Source organism: Arachis ipaensis, chromosome B01 (genome assembly GCF_000816755.2).
Source record: "Arachis ipaensis cultivar K30076 chromosome B01, Araip1.1, whole genome shotgun sequence".
Classification (NCBI taxonomy): Eukaryota; Viridiplantae; Streptophyta; class Magnoliopsida; order Fabales; family Fabaceae; genus Arachis; species Arachis ipaensis.
In genome coordinates, this window is record NC_029785.2 from 107,726,978 (window position 1) to 107,745,059 (window position 18,082).

General features: G+C 35.5%; 1 protein-coding gene and 1 long non-coding RNA gene across 2 annotated transcripts; both read left to right on the plus strand.

Moving 5' to 3' along the window:
* Positions 1,172 to 2,158, plus strand: LOC107610996. Its single transcript, XM_016312965.1, has one exon. The coding sequence runs from the start codon at positions 1,172 to 1,174 to the stop codon at positions 2,156 to 2,158; it is 987 nt and encodes a 328-aa protein (XP_016168451.1).
* On the plus strand, positions 13,814 to 17,470 carry LOC110271814. The gene is made up of 3 exons (XR_002362566.1): positions 13,814 to 15,013; positions 15,092 to 15,247; positions 17,201 to 17,470. It is a non-coding gene; the product is annotated as an uncharacterized LOC110271814 (long non-coding RNA).

Below are 18,082 nucleotides of genomic sequence, written 5' to 3' on the forward strand. Positions count from 1 at the left end.
TTGTGAGGGTTTTAAAAAATCGAGGATGTACATTAAAATCTTTATCTATTTATTATAATTGAAAATAATATATAGCAACAATTATATCTTTTGAGATTAGTGAAAAATAAGACTATAGCCAATAGGCTGAAACTAGTTTTACCAGATGTTGTGGGAGAGTTTTAAAGTGCTTTTGTGTCGGAAAGGCTTATTACTGATAATGGTCTTGCGATTTTTGAATGCTTTCATTTTATGAAGAAAAAGAAAGAGGGAAGCAAGGGTTATATGAGAATTAAGCTGGATATAGAAAAAGCCTATGATAGAATTAAGTGGCCCTTCTTCATAGGGGTCTTAAAATCCATGGGATTTTCCAAAAAATGGATAGATCTGATTTGGACTTGTGTAAGTTCAGTTTTCTTCTCTGTGCTGATTAATGGTTGTCCGACAAAAGAATTCAAGCCGGGGAGGGAAATTAGGCAAGGAGATCCTCTGTCTCCTTACTTATTTATCCTTTGTGTGAAAGTGTTTTCAGGCCTTTTGAAGCGAGCTCAAGAGAGGAAAGCAATCCAAGGCATCAAAGTTGCAAGACTTGCCCCGGAAGTCACACATTTCTTTTTTGCAGATGATAGCATAATTTTTTTGAGATTCTTAGACCAGAGTATACAAGCAGTGATAGAGATCCTAAAAGACTACCAATTAGCATCAGGCCAGAGAATTAATTTGGATAAGTTGGAGATTTCCTTCAGCCGAAACGTGTCTCCTACCAAACAAATGCTTATTGAAGACTGGATTAACATAAAGGCAGTGGAATCTCACTCAAATTACTTGGGACTCCTAACATTGGTGGGGAGATCCAAAAAGCAGATATTTGAATTCGTCCAAGAAAGAACTTGGAAGAAGCTAAAAGGTTGGAAAGAAAGATCCATATCCAAAATGGGAAACAAAGTTCTCATCAAATCAGTTGCTCAGTCTATTCCTACGTATATAATGGGATGTTTCCAGATTCTAAAAAGCTTATGCAATCATCTGGAGAGAATGATTAGCAATTTCTATTGGGGAAGTAAAGAGGGAGAGAACCATTTATTGGGTGGCTTGGAACAACATATGTAATCCAAAGGAAGAAGGAGGCCTAGGATTCAAATGTTTTGAAGGTTTTAATCAAGCGCTTCTTGCAAAACAGGGTTGAAGATTAATGTCAAAGCCAGACTCACTGGTTGCGAGAATTTTAAAGGCCAGGTACTACAATAGGAAGAGGTTCATTGAAGCTGAGAAGGGCAATAATCCAAATTTCACTTGGAAGAGCATTTGGGGTGCAAAAGAGGTGCTGGATTTGGGTGGTTTATGGAAAGTTGGTACAGGCAGGAATATCAAAATTTGGGAAGATACATGGCTTCCTAATCAAAACGGGTTCAAGGTCTGGAGCCCCAGAACTTGTTTTGAGCAGGAAGCTACAGTGGATAACCTGATCAACCAGGAAGAGAATACATGGAAGCAAACGCTAATTCTACAAATTTTTCTACCTTTTAAAGCAAACCAAATTCTCGCACTCCCTATTGACATGCAGAGACAAGATGATAGATTTTATTGGAAGTTCAGCAAGAAAGGAGAATATGAGGTTAAGACTACTTACCACATAATTAGAGCTCACAACCGAAGCCAACAACTAGGTACCTGTCCGAAAAACCAAGAAAAGGAGAAGTGGAAACAACTGTGGAAGATGAAAATTCCTCCAAGATCTCTGAATTTTATGTGGAGGTTAATGCACAACTCTCTGTCAAAAAAGACAAATATTCAGAGGAGAGGAATTAATTGTGACCTGATCTGTTCTAGGTACTCAATGAGTAGAGAAGAAAGTGAAGCTCACCTTTTCAGAGATTGTGACTGGGAATCTCGTTTTTTGTTCGTGTCACCTTTTAACCTCCAAACAAAAGCTGCCGCTGGAATGCCGTTGCTAAAATGGGTATCGACAATTCTAAACCAAATTGAAAATGAGAGAAAGGGGCTGTTCATTTGTTGCTTGCATGGCCTATGGCATAGTAGAAACAAACTCCTCTTTGAGAACGAAAATTTGCACCGGAAACAATTTTGGAGAGAGCAGCCATCTCTTTTGCAGAAGCTCTGCGTCCAACAAATTCATCACCATCGATTCAAGAGCCACCTCCAGACAGTCAAAGTCTGAGTGGGTGGAGAACTCCACCACCAGGCAGATACAAAATTAACGTGGATGCGGCTAGCAATAATGGAGTTAAGGGAGAAGTAGGTGTGGTCATTAGAGATTGTAATGGAGTTGTTGTAGCTACTGCCACGTTGGAAGTGGCTCCTACACTTTCAGTTAGAGAAGCGGAAGCATTTGCTTTCTACCAAGGAGTGAATATTGCAGCCCAAATTTGTTTCTTAGAAATAGAAATAGAAGGAGATAATATAGAAGTAGTCCATGCTTTAAATTCTAATAGCCCATTCGGTGGGTCTTTTGATACTATAATCTTAAATTGTAAAGCTCTTTTGTTATTTTAGGTTTTACAAGATATCTCACATCAAGAGAAATGAAAATAATGTAGTTCATTCTCTTACAAAACTTGCTCTAACAAGACCAAATTTAATGTGGCTGGCACCTATAAAAATTTGTAACTTGATCTATCTTGATATATTGAGCCAACTTCTTTATTAATCATAATCATTAGTTTTCAAAAAAAAAAAACTGTTAACTAAATAGAATTGTAAAAAAAAGGAGGGGGGTAGAGAACTAGAGATCATGATGAGCAGTAGTTATCAAATGAGAAATTATACATACTAATTCTTTTTTTGCAACAATAAATTCAATCCTATGGCAAAGCTCCTTTCAGTGATTCCTTATCTACAATTTAATTATAAATAAACTAATTAAAGATCGAACTTTTATGATTCCCTTAGCTTTCAACAATTTTTTAAATGTTCAACTATTATTATTATTGCCTATTATTATTATTATCCTTTAATTTGAGACTCTTCTCTTACGCTGGACGTACGTGGCTCAATCAATACATGCACAAATGTATTGGTTTAATTTATGAGTTGAGTCTTGTCTTCATAACCGACTAAAGTTGCACTTCACTTGATTTATTTGATTGCGACCAAATTCAATCGGTAAAAAGCAACAATTGTCCAATAATACACGTACGTGGCCATTTGTCTATTTTCTTGAATATACAAAACACAATAACCCTTCAAGTAGTGTTGCTATGCATGGATAATTTCTCCAATTTTTCAGTGCTTATCGCATAGTGTTGATGTGAACTAACCCTCCTACTGATGAGTTCATGTTTAATTTTGTGGCCCTAAGCGAAAATTTAGTGTGTCTATGAAAAGAAGGACAAGTTCCTGAAAGATAAGCTAATTGCCAAATGACAATTGCCAAGTAGTAATATGCTAGAAGCTACATGCCTAGAGAAAGTGCAAGTTCCACAGAAAACTTTCAATTCTTTCTATGTAGCCTATTGTGAATGGGTGCAAAGTTTCATTAGACGCGTTCTGGCTAACCGCCAAGTTAATATAAGATATTGGATAGTAGTCATTAATTAGTGGATGATGCTATGATAGCTCACATATTTAATCACCAGTACATTTGAAGAGATGGGTAACTTTGTTTCTTGTTTTTCTTACTTTTTTTTGTTTAAATTTTAGAGAGGGAAAATTTCTTGTGAAAAACTACAATCACAGCATACCAAGCTAAATTTTATTAGTTAATAACATATCCAAATATAGCTGGAGAAGACCAAAAATTTATGAGGAGTGCTAGGGGCTAATAACTTTTGTGATTTGTAGCTATCAATGATGATTTTAATGGTGCGAGATTGATGTGAGATTTCATCCAATGACTCACTTTTCTTTGCTGATTACATGCTGGCCAGAATTTGAAAAAGTTACTGCCCCTAGACTTTTCCAAAATTTATATTTATGATAAGGAATTATGCAATCTTATAAAACTTTTCAATTTGACTTTATAGAGTTAATAACAAAGATGATGAAAAAGAACTCTCTTATTTTTCTTCTACAATCAAGAAGTAAAAACACCACGAGATGACATGAGGATAATTTTCCAAGAAAATATAGCAAAAATGCTTATTTTGCTCAATTCAATAACTTCTACATTTGGGTTGGTCGAATGGTAAACTCATTCGTCAGTTTAAACAAGTGTTAGAAGTTCGAATCCTGCATTATATATAAAATAATCTATTAGTCAATAACAAATTTTTAAATAGAATTCTGATCTGCGATAGATTAATCTTTTACCTATCAAGCTTAGAGAATATTGTTGAAAAAAAATTTTAGGTATACATAAAAGGTTTACGGGTTTAAATACTATAAAATTGTGTTAAGAAAGATGATATTTTTACTACTTTATGTTTTGAAGTTTTGTCTAACTTTTCTAATATAAAAATACATCTGCCGAATTAGAAAAAGGCATATTTTAAGATAAGATATGTACACAGTTAATTTATAATTTTACATAAAAGTATAATTTGCATATAAACAATACCATAAAAAAATTACCAGACTAAAGTCTATAATTTGCAATTGTATTCATCAAGTTAACATGAGGCCCATTTTTTTTTTTCGAAGAGTGAGAGCTTAGGATTTTTTTTTTTGGTTTTCCACGGTATTTTCCAACCCGACAGGACAAAAACTAATCAGTCGCGGATCGGAGTTCCATTTAAGGGTCTACCGCTAGTCAATGGATTGCTGAATACACAAGGCGGGATTTGAACCCCCGACATTTGCTTAAGCGAACGAGTGAGCTGACCACTCGACCAACCCAAGTTGGTTAAGAGCTTAGGGTTTTTGTAACATCATATATAGATGGATAGTTTCAGAAACGGAGTGTGGTTTAATTAAGAACCCTAACTTTTTCTTTTGGTTGGGAAGAACCCTTAGCTTACTCTACCTGAGCCCCATTTTGTCATGTTTTTTACCCCTCAAGTTCGCTTGAGCTAAGTAGGTCGGGCCCAAACAGAAGGCAAACAATAAAATATAGAGTAAAATAATTAATTGTGATATATTGTATCAAAATGTACTCCTATTTTACTTAACGAGTAAAAGACATATATATTTAATTATATAATTACAAAACGTAATGGGGATTAATTTTTATATAAACAATATACGTTCAAGTAATAACATTTCGATATTAAAAATTTAGTATTGTGTTTAGTGGTCATAAATTGAATTTAAAATTTGTCTTATAATATAAAATTTTGGTCATTTTAATATTTCTAAAAAATGAGAACACAAGATTAAAAATTTTGAAGATAAAATTTTAATTATATTTTTTTTTAAATTATCTCATTCAATTTTTCAAATTCTCTTTCTACTTCTTTCACCATCTTCACTTTTTCTGACCTCATCCCACTCCTACTCCCTCCTGGCGCCTCCCTCAAATCTAGGTAGAATTTTGGAATACTCACTACAAGAAAATCAGAATTTTGCTACGCTTTTAAAGCATGGCAAAAAGTTGAAAAAATCATGACGATAGCTTTTCTCCATACTTTTAAGCTACCGTACGCTTTTGAAAGGGTCACATCTGCAAGTATGTCGGTTGCTTTATAGCCATGCTTTTGGTGACCTATCGCCACGCTTTTTTTGTTGCTGTGCTTTACCTATTGCCACACTTTTAAGCATGGCCGTATGTGAGAGATATGGCTATGCTTTTAAAGCGTGCCAATAGCTAGAGATACGGCTACGCTTTTGAAGCATGCCAACAGCGAGAAATATCGCTACACTTTTAAAGCGTGCCAGTAGCGAGAGATATGGCTACACTTTTAAAGCGTGCCTGTAGCGAGAGATATAGCTACGCTTTTTGCTTTTAAAGCGTAGTTGTTGATGATTGCTGTACAATATGGCTACACTTTTAAAGCATGACTATAAGTTTGTTCAGGTTCTATTCTTTTTTTAATCTTCGTAATAAAACTTACAAAATTCATAGATAATTGTAAAATTTAGACAATGACCAGTAATTTTAAATCAACTAATCCAACCTTCATAAACTTGTCACCAAATATGGTGTGTTTGATCACATGACATGCTCTAACAAAATACCAAAAACCAAAGTCATAACAACTACCCATGAATTTCTAATACATGAATTATAATTCTAACAACTATTACATTATCTACTTCTTTTACATACTTCATTACAAAATATGAAACTTCATGATTACTTCATTACAACTATTACATTATCTACCCCCTAATGCGGAGTCATAATGCTCAAGTTCCATTAAGGAGTCTGTAGCCTCTGTGACCAACTCAACATGTTCAATTGCATTCTCTGATTTATGTCACTAAAGCAAGCCTATTAATAATGTAAAATGCTGATTATAGCATACAAATAATGTAGAAACAAATGGAAGCTTTATATCTTTCCATAGATTAACAAGATGACAACATTGGAAGGACAAACTAATGTCATGTTACAAAAGTAAACATGAACATCAGATTTAACAAGATGACCACTTACACACTTGAAATTATCATTACACATACACCATAGCAATAATCTGTAAAATGCTTCTAGAGAACAGAATGTTATTTTTCGACAGCATGATGCCACATTTTCTAAAATACAATATAGATAACTCCACAACTAAGTAGCGAAAGAAATTATCAGAGGCTAACAAGCATTACTATCGGCACTTGTTTCTTTTCCTTCTTAAAGTTGCAATGTGCACGAGATAAATTTTGTTAAATTCTCATATTTGTGATGCAAGTAAAATTAATTGTATAGTCCAAGTGGAAATTGGAAAGTTAACCAATAGGCATATACACTACTCTTATTTTCTGCTCTGACTCGGACGATTGATTAATGTATACAATGAATTTTCATGTGAACAAATTCAACCACTAAATAACAATAACTTCAATTTATAATAACTCTATAAAGTGCAAAAGAGCAGAGATCCATGTGTCACATAAAAAATACCTTCTTTTACTCGCAATGCCTACCAAATCCTTTAGGCAGGTGAAGAGTATCTTCACTAGATCACCATACCTAGCCCTTATTACCTGTGGTACATAACAATGCAATAGCCATTGATGCTTTACTCAACAACTTGTTTAGGGGAAGGAATGGCAATAAGGTTGGGTGAAGTAGCGAAACAAAATTGTTCTTATATTTAAGGTTAATAAAATTAGTTCTTCCAACTTTTTCTTAAAAGAACATAATTTAATGAAAAATAGAAAAGAATAAAAACTCACCTAAAGTAGACGTAGAAGCTAAGTCAGGGACCCGGAGAAGTTTCGGAGTTTGGAGCTTTAGCATAGCCACATGCAGAGGATGACGAGACATGCAAAGGAGGTAGAACCGGAGACCAGGAACACGGCGTAGAGGAAGGATAACAGAGATTGGCGGCGTGAAGAGAATGCAATAGAGCATTACGAAGCACGACGGGGGAGTGACGTTTGAGGACTTGCGAGAGAGAGAAAGTGAGCACGATGGAGGGTTTGAGATGGAGAGAACGCCGACGGAGGGAGCGTCGAAGGAGGGGTTGGAAGCGCGATGAAGCTCTTGGGTTAGAGTTGGATGCGCAATGAAGAAGCTCTGGCACATAGTGAAGATTGATGAAAAACACATGTTTAAGTGTTTTTGGTCACTATAACTTTACACACCCTATTGGCACTCTTTACAAATGTCACCGTAACGTGACTCTATTAGCACGCTTTAAAAACGTATCTGTTTCTCTCTATGGCCACACTTTTGAAGCGTGGCACCAAAAAACGTGGCCAAATTGATAATCAATTGTCACCCTCATAAAAGCGTGGCCATTGGCCTTTTTGGCCACGCTTTTGAAGCTTCGCAAAAAAAATATGGTGAAATCTCTAATCAATCGTCGCCCTCACAAAAGAGTGGCTATTGACCCCTTTTGGTCACGCTTTTAAAGCGTAGCAAGAAGAAAAGCATGGCAACAGATCTTTTTTCTTGTAGTGACTATAAAGTAACAATTATATAATGAAGCTAATGGGTGCATTCACTAGTTAAACATAAGTGACAAAAGCTTAAATTCAGATTTCAGAAGCATGAAGATGAGTTACTGAATGAGGAAGGAACAGAGAATTCGGTTATGGTTGAGAAAGAGAGATATTTCATTTCCGTAATAATGATGAATCACACTTTACACACTATGCACAGAGCTAATATATACTAGTTAGCTAACACTCTTAATTACACTTTACAGCTACCTTAGTCTAACCACTAACCGCCTCCTAACTAACTACTAACACATCAGCCTAACTAACTTTTTTCCAACTCCAATAACTTAACCAAGCTCACTAACTTTAGTCACAATACGTACTTAACATCCCATTTGTAACAACCCGAATTTTTATGCCAACGCGTGTAACACCCTACTACACAGGGCTTTATGCTTAAGCCATAAAACAGAGGTGGTGTGGTATTACGACCTCTAAAATAATATATATATGAAAATAAAAATAATAAAAAAGAAACTACGGTTCTTAAACATATATATATATATATATATATATATATATATATATATATGGAAAGTAAGAGTAGAGGATCAAGATACAAAATATTAAGCTCCAAACTCAGTCTGCGAAGCTAAGGCTGGCCAGAGAATAGTTACATGCATATATATAATTCATAACCCAAAATACATAAAAGCAACCCTAGTTGTCCATAAACCTCTATGAGGTGCAAAAGTAAAACAAATATACATAGGAAGAATCTATACATATATATAACAAAACAGAACAAAAGTATAATCCCCAAAAACCCACTTCGCTGTGGAGAACTCCAAACACCTAGCGAGGAGCCTCTCAACCTGCATCTGAAAAATACAAACATCGTATGGGATGATAGCTGGGGGTTCTTAGCATGGTAAAGGTGCTACGTACATAAGATTTAAGGTCCTGGGAATGCCAGAGGCAATCCTAGAACGCTGACACTCAGATTATAAAACTTAAAGAACTAAAGTAGAAACCATAAGTCAAGGAGGTTTTCTAGGAATTCCTAACTTAACTAAGTCTTAAGCCTAACTAAATCCCTAACTTCTCTGCCTATTCTCCGTTCCTCCAACTCCGGTGAATTTACATAGACAAACTAACAGACAGTGGCAAACACAGGTAGAATACAAGTAATACAGATAGCAAGTATAACAACTAGCATGTTAAAATCACTTAGACAATCCCAATTAATGCACAAGCAAGCAAAACACACATATGCATATGATGTATGCCTGCCCTATGGCTAATGATATCATCTGTCGGTTATATAGCCAATCCGACATGTCCTGGTGGCTAACCATGGACTAAAACAACTATTAGGGAGTATGTGGGTTTGAGCTACAACCCCCTTGCTACTACCCGCTTAACCTAGAGCCAGTGGAATAACCACTACTGTGGCTACTACCCAGGAAGGTATTTAAAAGCTCAACCTGGAGCAAGTGGAATAATCTACTACTGCTGCTATTACCCAGGCATTACAAACATTGACCTGGAGCAAGCGGGACGAACCACAATCCTTGCTACTGCCCAGGTATCTCCAACATACATTCATTCAATTAATAATCAATCATTATTATTATTATCAAGACTCAAACATTGACCCGGAGCAAGCAGGACGAACCACAATCCTTGCTACTGCCCAGGCTTCTCATTCAAAAATTCATTATCTTATCAATTCTTTCATAATCGAAATTCCATAATTTAACTCAGTTTTCATAATTCTGCTTCCCCATCTCATACCCAAAGCAAGTGAATAATGCCACTGCCTACTACCTAAGGATTACATATCACACTCACTTACAATCCATCCTTTTTTCACTTTTTCAATCACAATTCATTACTCCAAACCTTTCTTCTCAGTTAAGTTAACTCACTCTCAAGATTTAACACTCTCACTATGCCTAAAACTAAGTTTTAGGGTCTTAGAAAGTAAAAATAGAAGTTTAGAGGTTTAAAATCATGTTTTAAGACACAAAACTCATTTTTGCTGAAAACAGGGTCACGCGTACACGTGCATGTTCACGCATACTGGTACGCGGAATCGTGATTACACTTTAATTATGTAAAGTTCATTGCTCTTTCTTTCCCTGGAAATGGCGCCAAAAACATGATGCCAAAACCACGGTTCACAACCCCGTGTAACTGACCAGCAAGTGCACTGGGTCGTCCAAGTAATACCTTACGTGAGTAAGGGTCGAATCCCACGGAGATTGTTGGTATGAAGCAAGCTATGGTCACCTTGCAAATCTCAGTTAGGCAGATATAAATTGATAATGGTGTTTTCGAATAATAATTAATAGAATAGGGATAGAAATACTTATGTAATTCATTGGTGAGAATTTCAGATAAGCGAATAGAGATGCTTCTCGTTCCTCTAAACCTCTGCTTTCCTGCTGTCTTCATCCAGTCAGTCTTACTCCTTTCCATGACTGGCTTTATGTGATACATCACCATTGTCAACGGCTACTTTCGGTCATCTCTCGGGAAAATGATCCAATGCCCTATCACGGCACGGCTAATCGTCTGGAGGCTTCACCTTTGTCAATGGCTTCATCTTATCCTCTCAGTGAAAATGATCAACGCACCCTGTCACGGCACGGCTATTCATCTGTCAGTTCTCGATCATGCTGAAATAGGATTTACTATCCTTTTGCGTCTGTCACTAACGCCCCGCAATCGCGAGTTTGGAGCTCGTCACAGTCATCCAATCATTGAATCCTACTCGGAATACCACAGACAAGGTTTAGACCTTCCGGATTCTCTTGGATGCCGCCATCATTCTAGCTTACACCACGAAGATTCTGGTTAGGAGATCTAAGAGATACTCATTCAGTCGAAGGTAGAACGGAAGTGGTTGTCAGACACGCGTTCATAGGGAATGATGATGCTTGTCACGTTCATCACATTCAGATTGAAGTACGAATGAATATCTTAGAAGCGAAACAAGATGAATTGAATAGAAAACAGTAGTACTTTGCATTAATCCTTGAGGAACAGCAGAGCTCCACACCTTAATCTATGGAGTGTTGAAACTCTACCGTTAAAATTACATAAGTGAAAGGTCCAGGCATGGCCGAATGGCCAGCCCCTCTGATCTAAGAACCAGGCATCCAAAGATGGTCAAAAAGACTTGTAAAAGGTCCTATTTATAATAAACTAGCTACTAGGGTTTACATGAGTAAGTAATTGATGCATAAATCCACTTTCGGGGCCCACTTGGTGTGTGCTTGGGCTGAGCTTGAGTGTTGCACGTGTAGAGATCCTTCTTGGAGTTGAACGCCAGTATTTGTGCCAGTTTGGGCGTTCAACTCTGGTTTTGGATCCTTTTCTGGCGCTGGACGCCAGAATTGGGCTGAGAGCTGGCGTTGAATGCCAGTTTGCGTCGTCTAAACTTGGCCAAAGTATGGACTATTATACATTACTGAAAAGCCCTGGATGTCTACTTTCCAACGCACTTGGAAGCGCGCCATTTCGAGTTCTGTAGCTCCAGAAAATCCATTTTGAGTGCAGGGAGGTCAGAATCCAACAACATCAGCAGTCCTTTTTCAACCTCTGAATCTGATTTCTGCTCAAGTCCCTTAATTTCAGTCAGAAAATACCTGAAATCACAGAAAAATACACAATCTCATAGTAAAGTCCAGAAATGTGAATTTAGCATAAAAACTAATGAAAACATCCCTAAAAGTAACTAGATCCTACTAAAAACATACTAAAAACAATGTCCAAAAAGCGTATAAATTATCCGCTCATCACATACGTGGAAGTGTAAATTTTTCCAACACGCATACGCGACATACTCCCGCGTACGCGAGCACGTCTGGCTGAACCAAACGGCCGCGTCGCATGTACCCTGCGTACGCGAGCCTCCCAAAAATGCCAAAAGCTGTTAAGTGTTGCAGAATTTGCCTTTCGCACACCAAACTTCCGACGTGCATAAATTTTTCGTTTTAAAATATTTTCATCCGTTCTTCGAACGGTGTACTCATTCTAGACAAATTTTATAAAAATTAGAGGTCTGGACGACAAGTTATGACTCGTTGAAGTTTATCAAAAATTAAAGAATTCATTAAAATTTCAAACCTCAACTTTCAAAACATATTAATTTTAAATCCTTTCAAAACCAAAACCAAATCTTATCATAACAGCATCATACCCTCCCAAATCATATTTCAATCCTCCTTATTCACTCCATAATCTATCAATTCACCATTTTCATCAATTTCAATTCAATAAATCAAGTTCAAAACACATTTCAATACTAACTCAATATTTCATCATAAATCCATATCATCATCAAACATCACATAGTCTCATCAACTTCATCATTCGCTACAATTACCATCAGTCATACAACATATAATCCAACCACTCAACTCAACAACATTAATAACAAGTACTCATATGTTCATTAATCAAATCAACAACCGACTTCAATCCAAACTTATCCTATGGTCATCTAGCCTAAGTTTTCACAAGATATTATATATTAAATACGAGAAACCTAAACCATACTTTGGCCGATTCTCGTAAGGCTCGGAACACTACAATTATCACCGTTCCGCACAAATCCACAGCCCCCAAAACCTCTCCGAATTGAATTCCAGCCATCAAGGTCCAACACTCAAGCTCCCAACTTCATCAATGTGTTCCAAATCAATAATATTCAATCTAATCCCACAACATATCATTATAAACAATATTCAAGCTTGATAATTTACAAATCAACAAGGGACTTGGGGTCCTTACCTACTCATGTCTCAACTGAACAAAACCCGCTAATTCTTGCGAGCTAATTCGAATCTAAAATACCAAAATCATATAAATTCTCAATTTTCACACCCCTCAAATTCGAAACTGTAAAGAAAAGATTTGGGTAATAAAAAGTGAATTCCTTACCAAATTATTGAATGGGTTTCGTAGAGGATTCCGAGACGAACGCGTGGCTATTGACGGTTCGTCAATCAAAGCTCCGGATTGAAAGTTATGGCGAATTGAAATCTAGCCAAGGGTTGGAAGCTTTTGGGAATGTTCTTCCCCCTCTTTGCTGAACCTTCAGCGTTTGCATGTAGAGGAGAGAGAAAATGAGCTGAGCTCATGTATATAGTGGGTTGGGTTAGGTTCGGTTCGGGTTCGATTCATTCAGTTTGGTCCGTTCGGACTAATTTTGGGCCAAATTCTTTAAAATTAGTGTCAAAATTCTTATTTTAATTAATTTTACCTCACTCAACTATAAAATTCTATCTTCTAATTTCTTGGATTAATAATTAATTTATTCACTAATTATTTACTAATTTTATAGGTTTTATACGATATATTTTAAAAAATATTATTTTCAGCGATTAGTTTTATTTCGATGAGTCAATTTCGAGTTTTGAAGTAAAATAAATGATAATATAATTTATTATTATGTTATTAATTTATTTTACATGCTATAATTATAATATATCAAATATCTTTTATCCTTAAGTTTCTAATGTCATTTATATTAATAACTCATGTATATTTAACCCTATATATATTATTACTTATGTTTTAACATATTCAGTTTTCATAATTATTCGTTTACGATATTTATAACTTGAGTCAATTCCGAATTTTGAAGTAAAATAAATGATAATATAATTTTATTATTATGTTATTAATTTATTTTACATGCTATAATTATAATAGAGTCTAGATAATATTATTATTATTATTATCAAGTCCGATATTTGCCGATATAAGTAATTATCAGTATTTTTTGAAAAGTTTAGAGTTACTAATATTTCATCAAATATCTTTTATCCTTAAGTTTCTAATGTCATTTATATTAGTAACTCATGTATATTTAACCCTATATATATTATTACTTATGTTTTAACATATTCAGTTTTCATAATTATTCGTTTACGATATTTATAATTTGAACTGCTGACTCCGCAGCTCCAGAAACTTGACACCTAGCCACTATATTATCATTAATCATTATCATTGCCATTAGTTCCATTCAATAGGCCGAAGCCATTAAGGGAACCAAAGGAAAAGAAATTGAAAACGTGGCTTGTATGCATGTGTATATATATATAACCAATGACACCTAATGATGCTTTAACCACCACAAATTTTCATTCATTACTATTATCCCCTAATCATCTCCCTTTTCCCTTCATTCACCACTGAGTTAGAGCTTGAAAAAAAAGAGAGAAACTGAGAGTGCTCTTATATGAACCGTGACCTCCCATCAATTTTTGGCTCCGATTTCTTGTGATCCGTAACTTCAATAAAAAAAAATTTAATCTGATAAAAATGTTCGTATCTTCTTCCTCTACACGTTGATGTCATTTTTGTTCGGTAAAATTTGATGGTGACGTAGCTCCCTTTCCCTTTGAATTTGGCTAATTGGAGTTCTAGGAGGCATAAACGATTTCTGACGTTTTCTTCTTCAGCAGTTCGGTCAAAAAGCTTCTCCGGAGTTTCTGTTGTTTTGATTTTGTACGTGTAAAACTCGCAAAATTAATAAATAATTATCCAATAAATTAATTATTATTTAAAGAAATTAGAAACTTAAATTTTATAGTTTAATGAGGTAGAAATAATTAAAATACAAAATTTGACACTAATTTTAAAGAATTTAGTCCAAAATTAGACCGAATAGGCCAAACCGATTAAACCGGATCCAAACCAAACCCAAGGCCCAACCCAACATCACATTAGTGAATGGCTTCAGCCACTCCCTCCCCCCACATTATGAGTTTCACGCTAGAAACATAAAGGGAGAAGGGGAAGAACTTCAAACCCTAACCCCAAGTTTCATCCCATCATATCTTTCAATCCGAAGTTCCGATAGTCGCACCGTTTGTGATCACGCGACCACCGCATCGAGCTCTACAAAACTCGCTAACCAATTTGGTAAAAAATCTATTTTTTTATCCAAACTTCCTCTCTTTATTTTCGAAATTCATAGGTTTTGGAATTGAAATTTGTGATGTTTTGCCATTTTAGGATCAAACTAGCTTGAGGAGATTATTGGGTTTTGGTCCCATAATACTTGAGAAAGGTAAGAACCCTAAACCCTCTTGTGGATTATTGAGATTGTGAGCTTTGAGATTGATTATAATGATACATGTGGAATTAGATTGAATTATGTTGGTATAAAGTCCAATTGGTGGTTGAACTTGTGGAATTTGAACCTTGGGAGCTGAATCTTATGATTGGAGAGGAGTTGGAGCCTTGGACGGTGGTGGAACAGAGATAATTGAGGTGTTTTGGGATTTATGAGGAATCGACCAAGGTATGATTTTGGTTTCTCGTAGGTAATATGTAATGTCGCGTGAAAACTTAGGCTAGTTAACCATATGATAAGTTGAACTATGTAAATTGTTGATTATTAGTGATTAATGATGAGAATTGTTGAATGGTTGAATGAATTGATATGTTGACATGTTGTTGTATATGATTTGTATATGAGGGTTCGAGATATTTATGAATGGTGAATTGAGAATTGAATTGTGTAAGGTGTGAAATGACTGAGGAAGGATAGAGAGGTAATTGGTATTTAGGAATTGGTTGGAACTGTATAAAAGTGGTAAGTGATGAATTGATTGTGAACATGTTAAGTTTGTTATAGGAATCGTGTTGATAGATGTTATTGATGAGCATTAACTTGAAGTATATTAAATTTAGAACCTTGAATGAGTTGAGGAATTGAGAATTGAATAGTTTAAATGGTTGAATGATTGATTAAAGGTTGACGAGCATTTGGTATTGATTATGAGTGTTTTAGAAGTGTTTTGGTTGATAGTGGTTTGGCTTGAAAATGAGAATTTGGAAAATAGAGGTTTATAACTCTTTTGGCAAAATACATATTTTTAATGAACTTCAACGGTCCATAACTTGAGTCTCGAATTTTGGATTCGAGTGGATTTTGATTCAAATTAAAGACAATCTTATGAGCTTTAAAATGGTTTAAAGTTTGAGAAAATTGGAATTTTATAAAGGAAGTTATGAATGCCAGAAGTTGGGTGTAGAAAACTGAATTTTGGCTAAGTTGCAGAAAATTGGAAGTTCTTGTGTGTGCGTGTGTGTGTGCGCGCGCGCGCGCTTACGCACAAGCTGGGAAGGCACTCTGTTGCGTGCGTACGCACAGCAAGTATGCGTATGCACAAACCCTGTTTTTCACATAAAACTATGTTTTTCACCGTTTGACCTTCCCAGCAAACCTGTAAATCTCCAAAACTACTATTTTAATAGAAATTCACTATTTTTGAACTATTGACTATTCCTCTAATTTTTCAAACCTCTATAGTTACTTTCTAAAGTCCCTAATTTAGTTTTTAATCTTAGGGGGGGAACCTAGAGAAGTAGTTAACTTAACGGTGAGGGAAGGTTTAGAAATAATGATTTGTGGTTTGGGAAGTACTAAATGCCGAGATTATATGAATGAAGATAATGAAATGGGGTATAAAGTAATGAGGATAATGACAACGAATTATTTTGAATGAAGTAAAATACTATATGATGACGAGAATGAACTTGATTTGAAATTATTTTGTGGAGATCGTGGTTATTTACCGCCCACCAGATTTGATATGAAATTATTTTGTGGGGATTGTGGTTATTTACCGCTAACATGTGTTCTGTTTTCTAATTGAAAACGTCTATGGGGATCGAGGTGGTTTATCGCTCACATATAGTGGGGATTGAGGTAATTTACCGCTCACAAGGTGAGGATCGTGGTACTGTACCACTCATCAGTTTTCAAGAGAATGATGCCTGGGTTAGCTACCGGACATGTCGAGTTAGCTGTATAACCGACAGATGAGACTCATCAGCCATAGGGCAGGCATACATCATATGCATATGTGTGTTTTGTTTGATTGTGCATTAATTGGGTTTGCCTATGTGATTATTATGCTTACCTGCTATATTTGCTACCTGTTGTATCTGTATCCTACTTGTGTTTGCTTTGTTTGTATTGCTTGTCTGTGCACTGGAGTTTTAGAGGATTGGAGGAAGGCGAGAAGCTGAGGGAATAAGTAGGATTGAGTTAGACTTAGAAACCTTAGATAGCTCACCTTGTATTATGGTTTTAAACTTTAACTTTAAGCTTTAAATCTAACTGTTGGAGTTCTAGGATTGCCTCTGGCTTTCCTGGGACTTTACATATTATGTATGTGGGCACCATTATCATGCTAAAAACCTCCGGTTCTTATTCTATACATATGTTGTTGTTTTTTAAATGTAGGTCGAGATGCACCTCGGTGAGCGTCTGGAGCTTCTTGTGGCAAGCGGAGTTGGTCCTTTCGGGGATTTATATCTTGTATTAGGCCATGTTTATATATATGTACTTAGACTCTCCTTTTATGTATTTTGGATATATGTATATATGTATATGCATTTATATTCCGGTCGGCCTTGCCTCCGCAGGTCGAGCCCGGAGCTTGCTATTCTGTATTTTGGTATTCTATCCTTTATATATTTCATGTCTTATCCTTATCTGTTTTCCAGTTTTACACTTTCAAGTGTGACGCGCTTTTCTTTTTGCGGTTTTTGCTTAAACTTTTTTTCAAGGCTCCTAGTTACACATTTTCTTCAACTATATCTATACATATATTTTATTTTTAGAGGTCGTAATGCCTCACCGCCTCTGTTTTATAAACTTAAACGTAAAGCTCTGTGTGGTAGAGTGTTACAGTACGGAGGTAGTGTTTTGGTAAATTTTCACCGATTAAATTTATATTTGATAAGTGAATTGATATTGTAATTGATCATTGATTGAATTTGCTTGAGATTATGTTGAGTTCTTGTGAAACTTTAATAATTAGTGATTGATGATGGTTCGTCCAGGGAGGAGCAGCCCAAACTGTGATGCATCGACGAAATTTGGGCTATCACAATTTTAAAAATTAAGTAAAATTTGATGAGGTTTAAGTGGCTAAGTGATCATATAAAAGTTACGACGAATCGGTAACCGTAAAACTCAAGAACGGATTAAGATTTAAATTTAAATTTTGAAAAGAAAATAAGAAGCATTTTGTTTCTTTGTGAAGAGAAGAAATAGCCATGAATAATTTTTTTTGGGGATATAAATATATTTTTATGAAAATATTGATTTTAATATTATAAT

What these genes read in the sequence shown, in the direction of transcription:
- LOC107610996 (XM_016312965.1), top strand. Translation starts at nt 1,172, where the DNA reads ATGTCAAAGCCAGACTCACTGGTTGCGAGAATTTTAAAGGCCAGGTAC.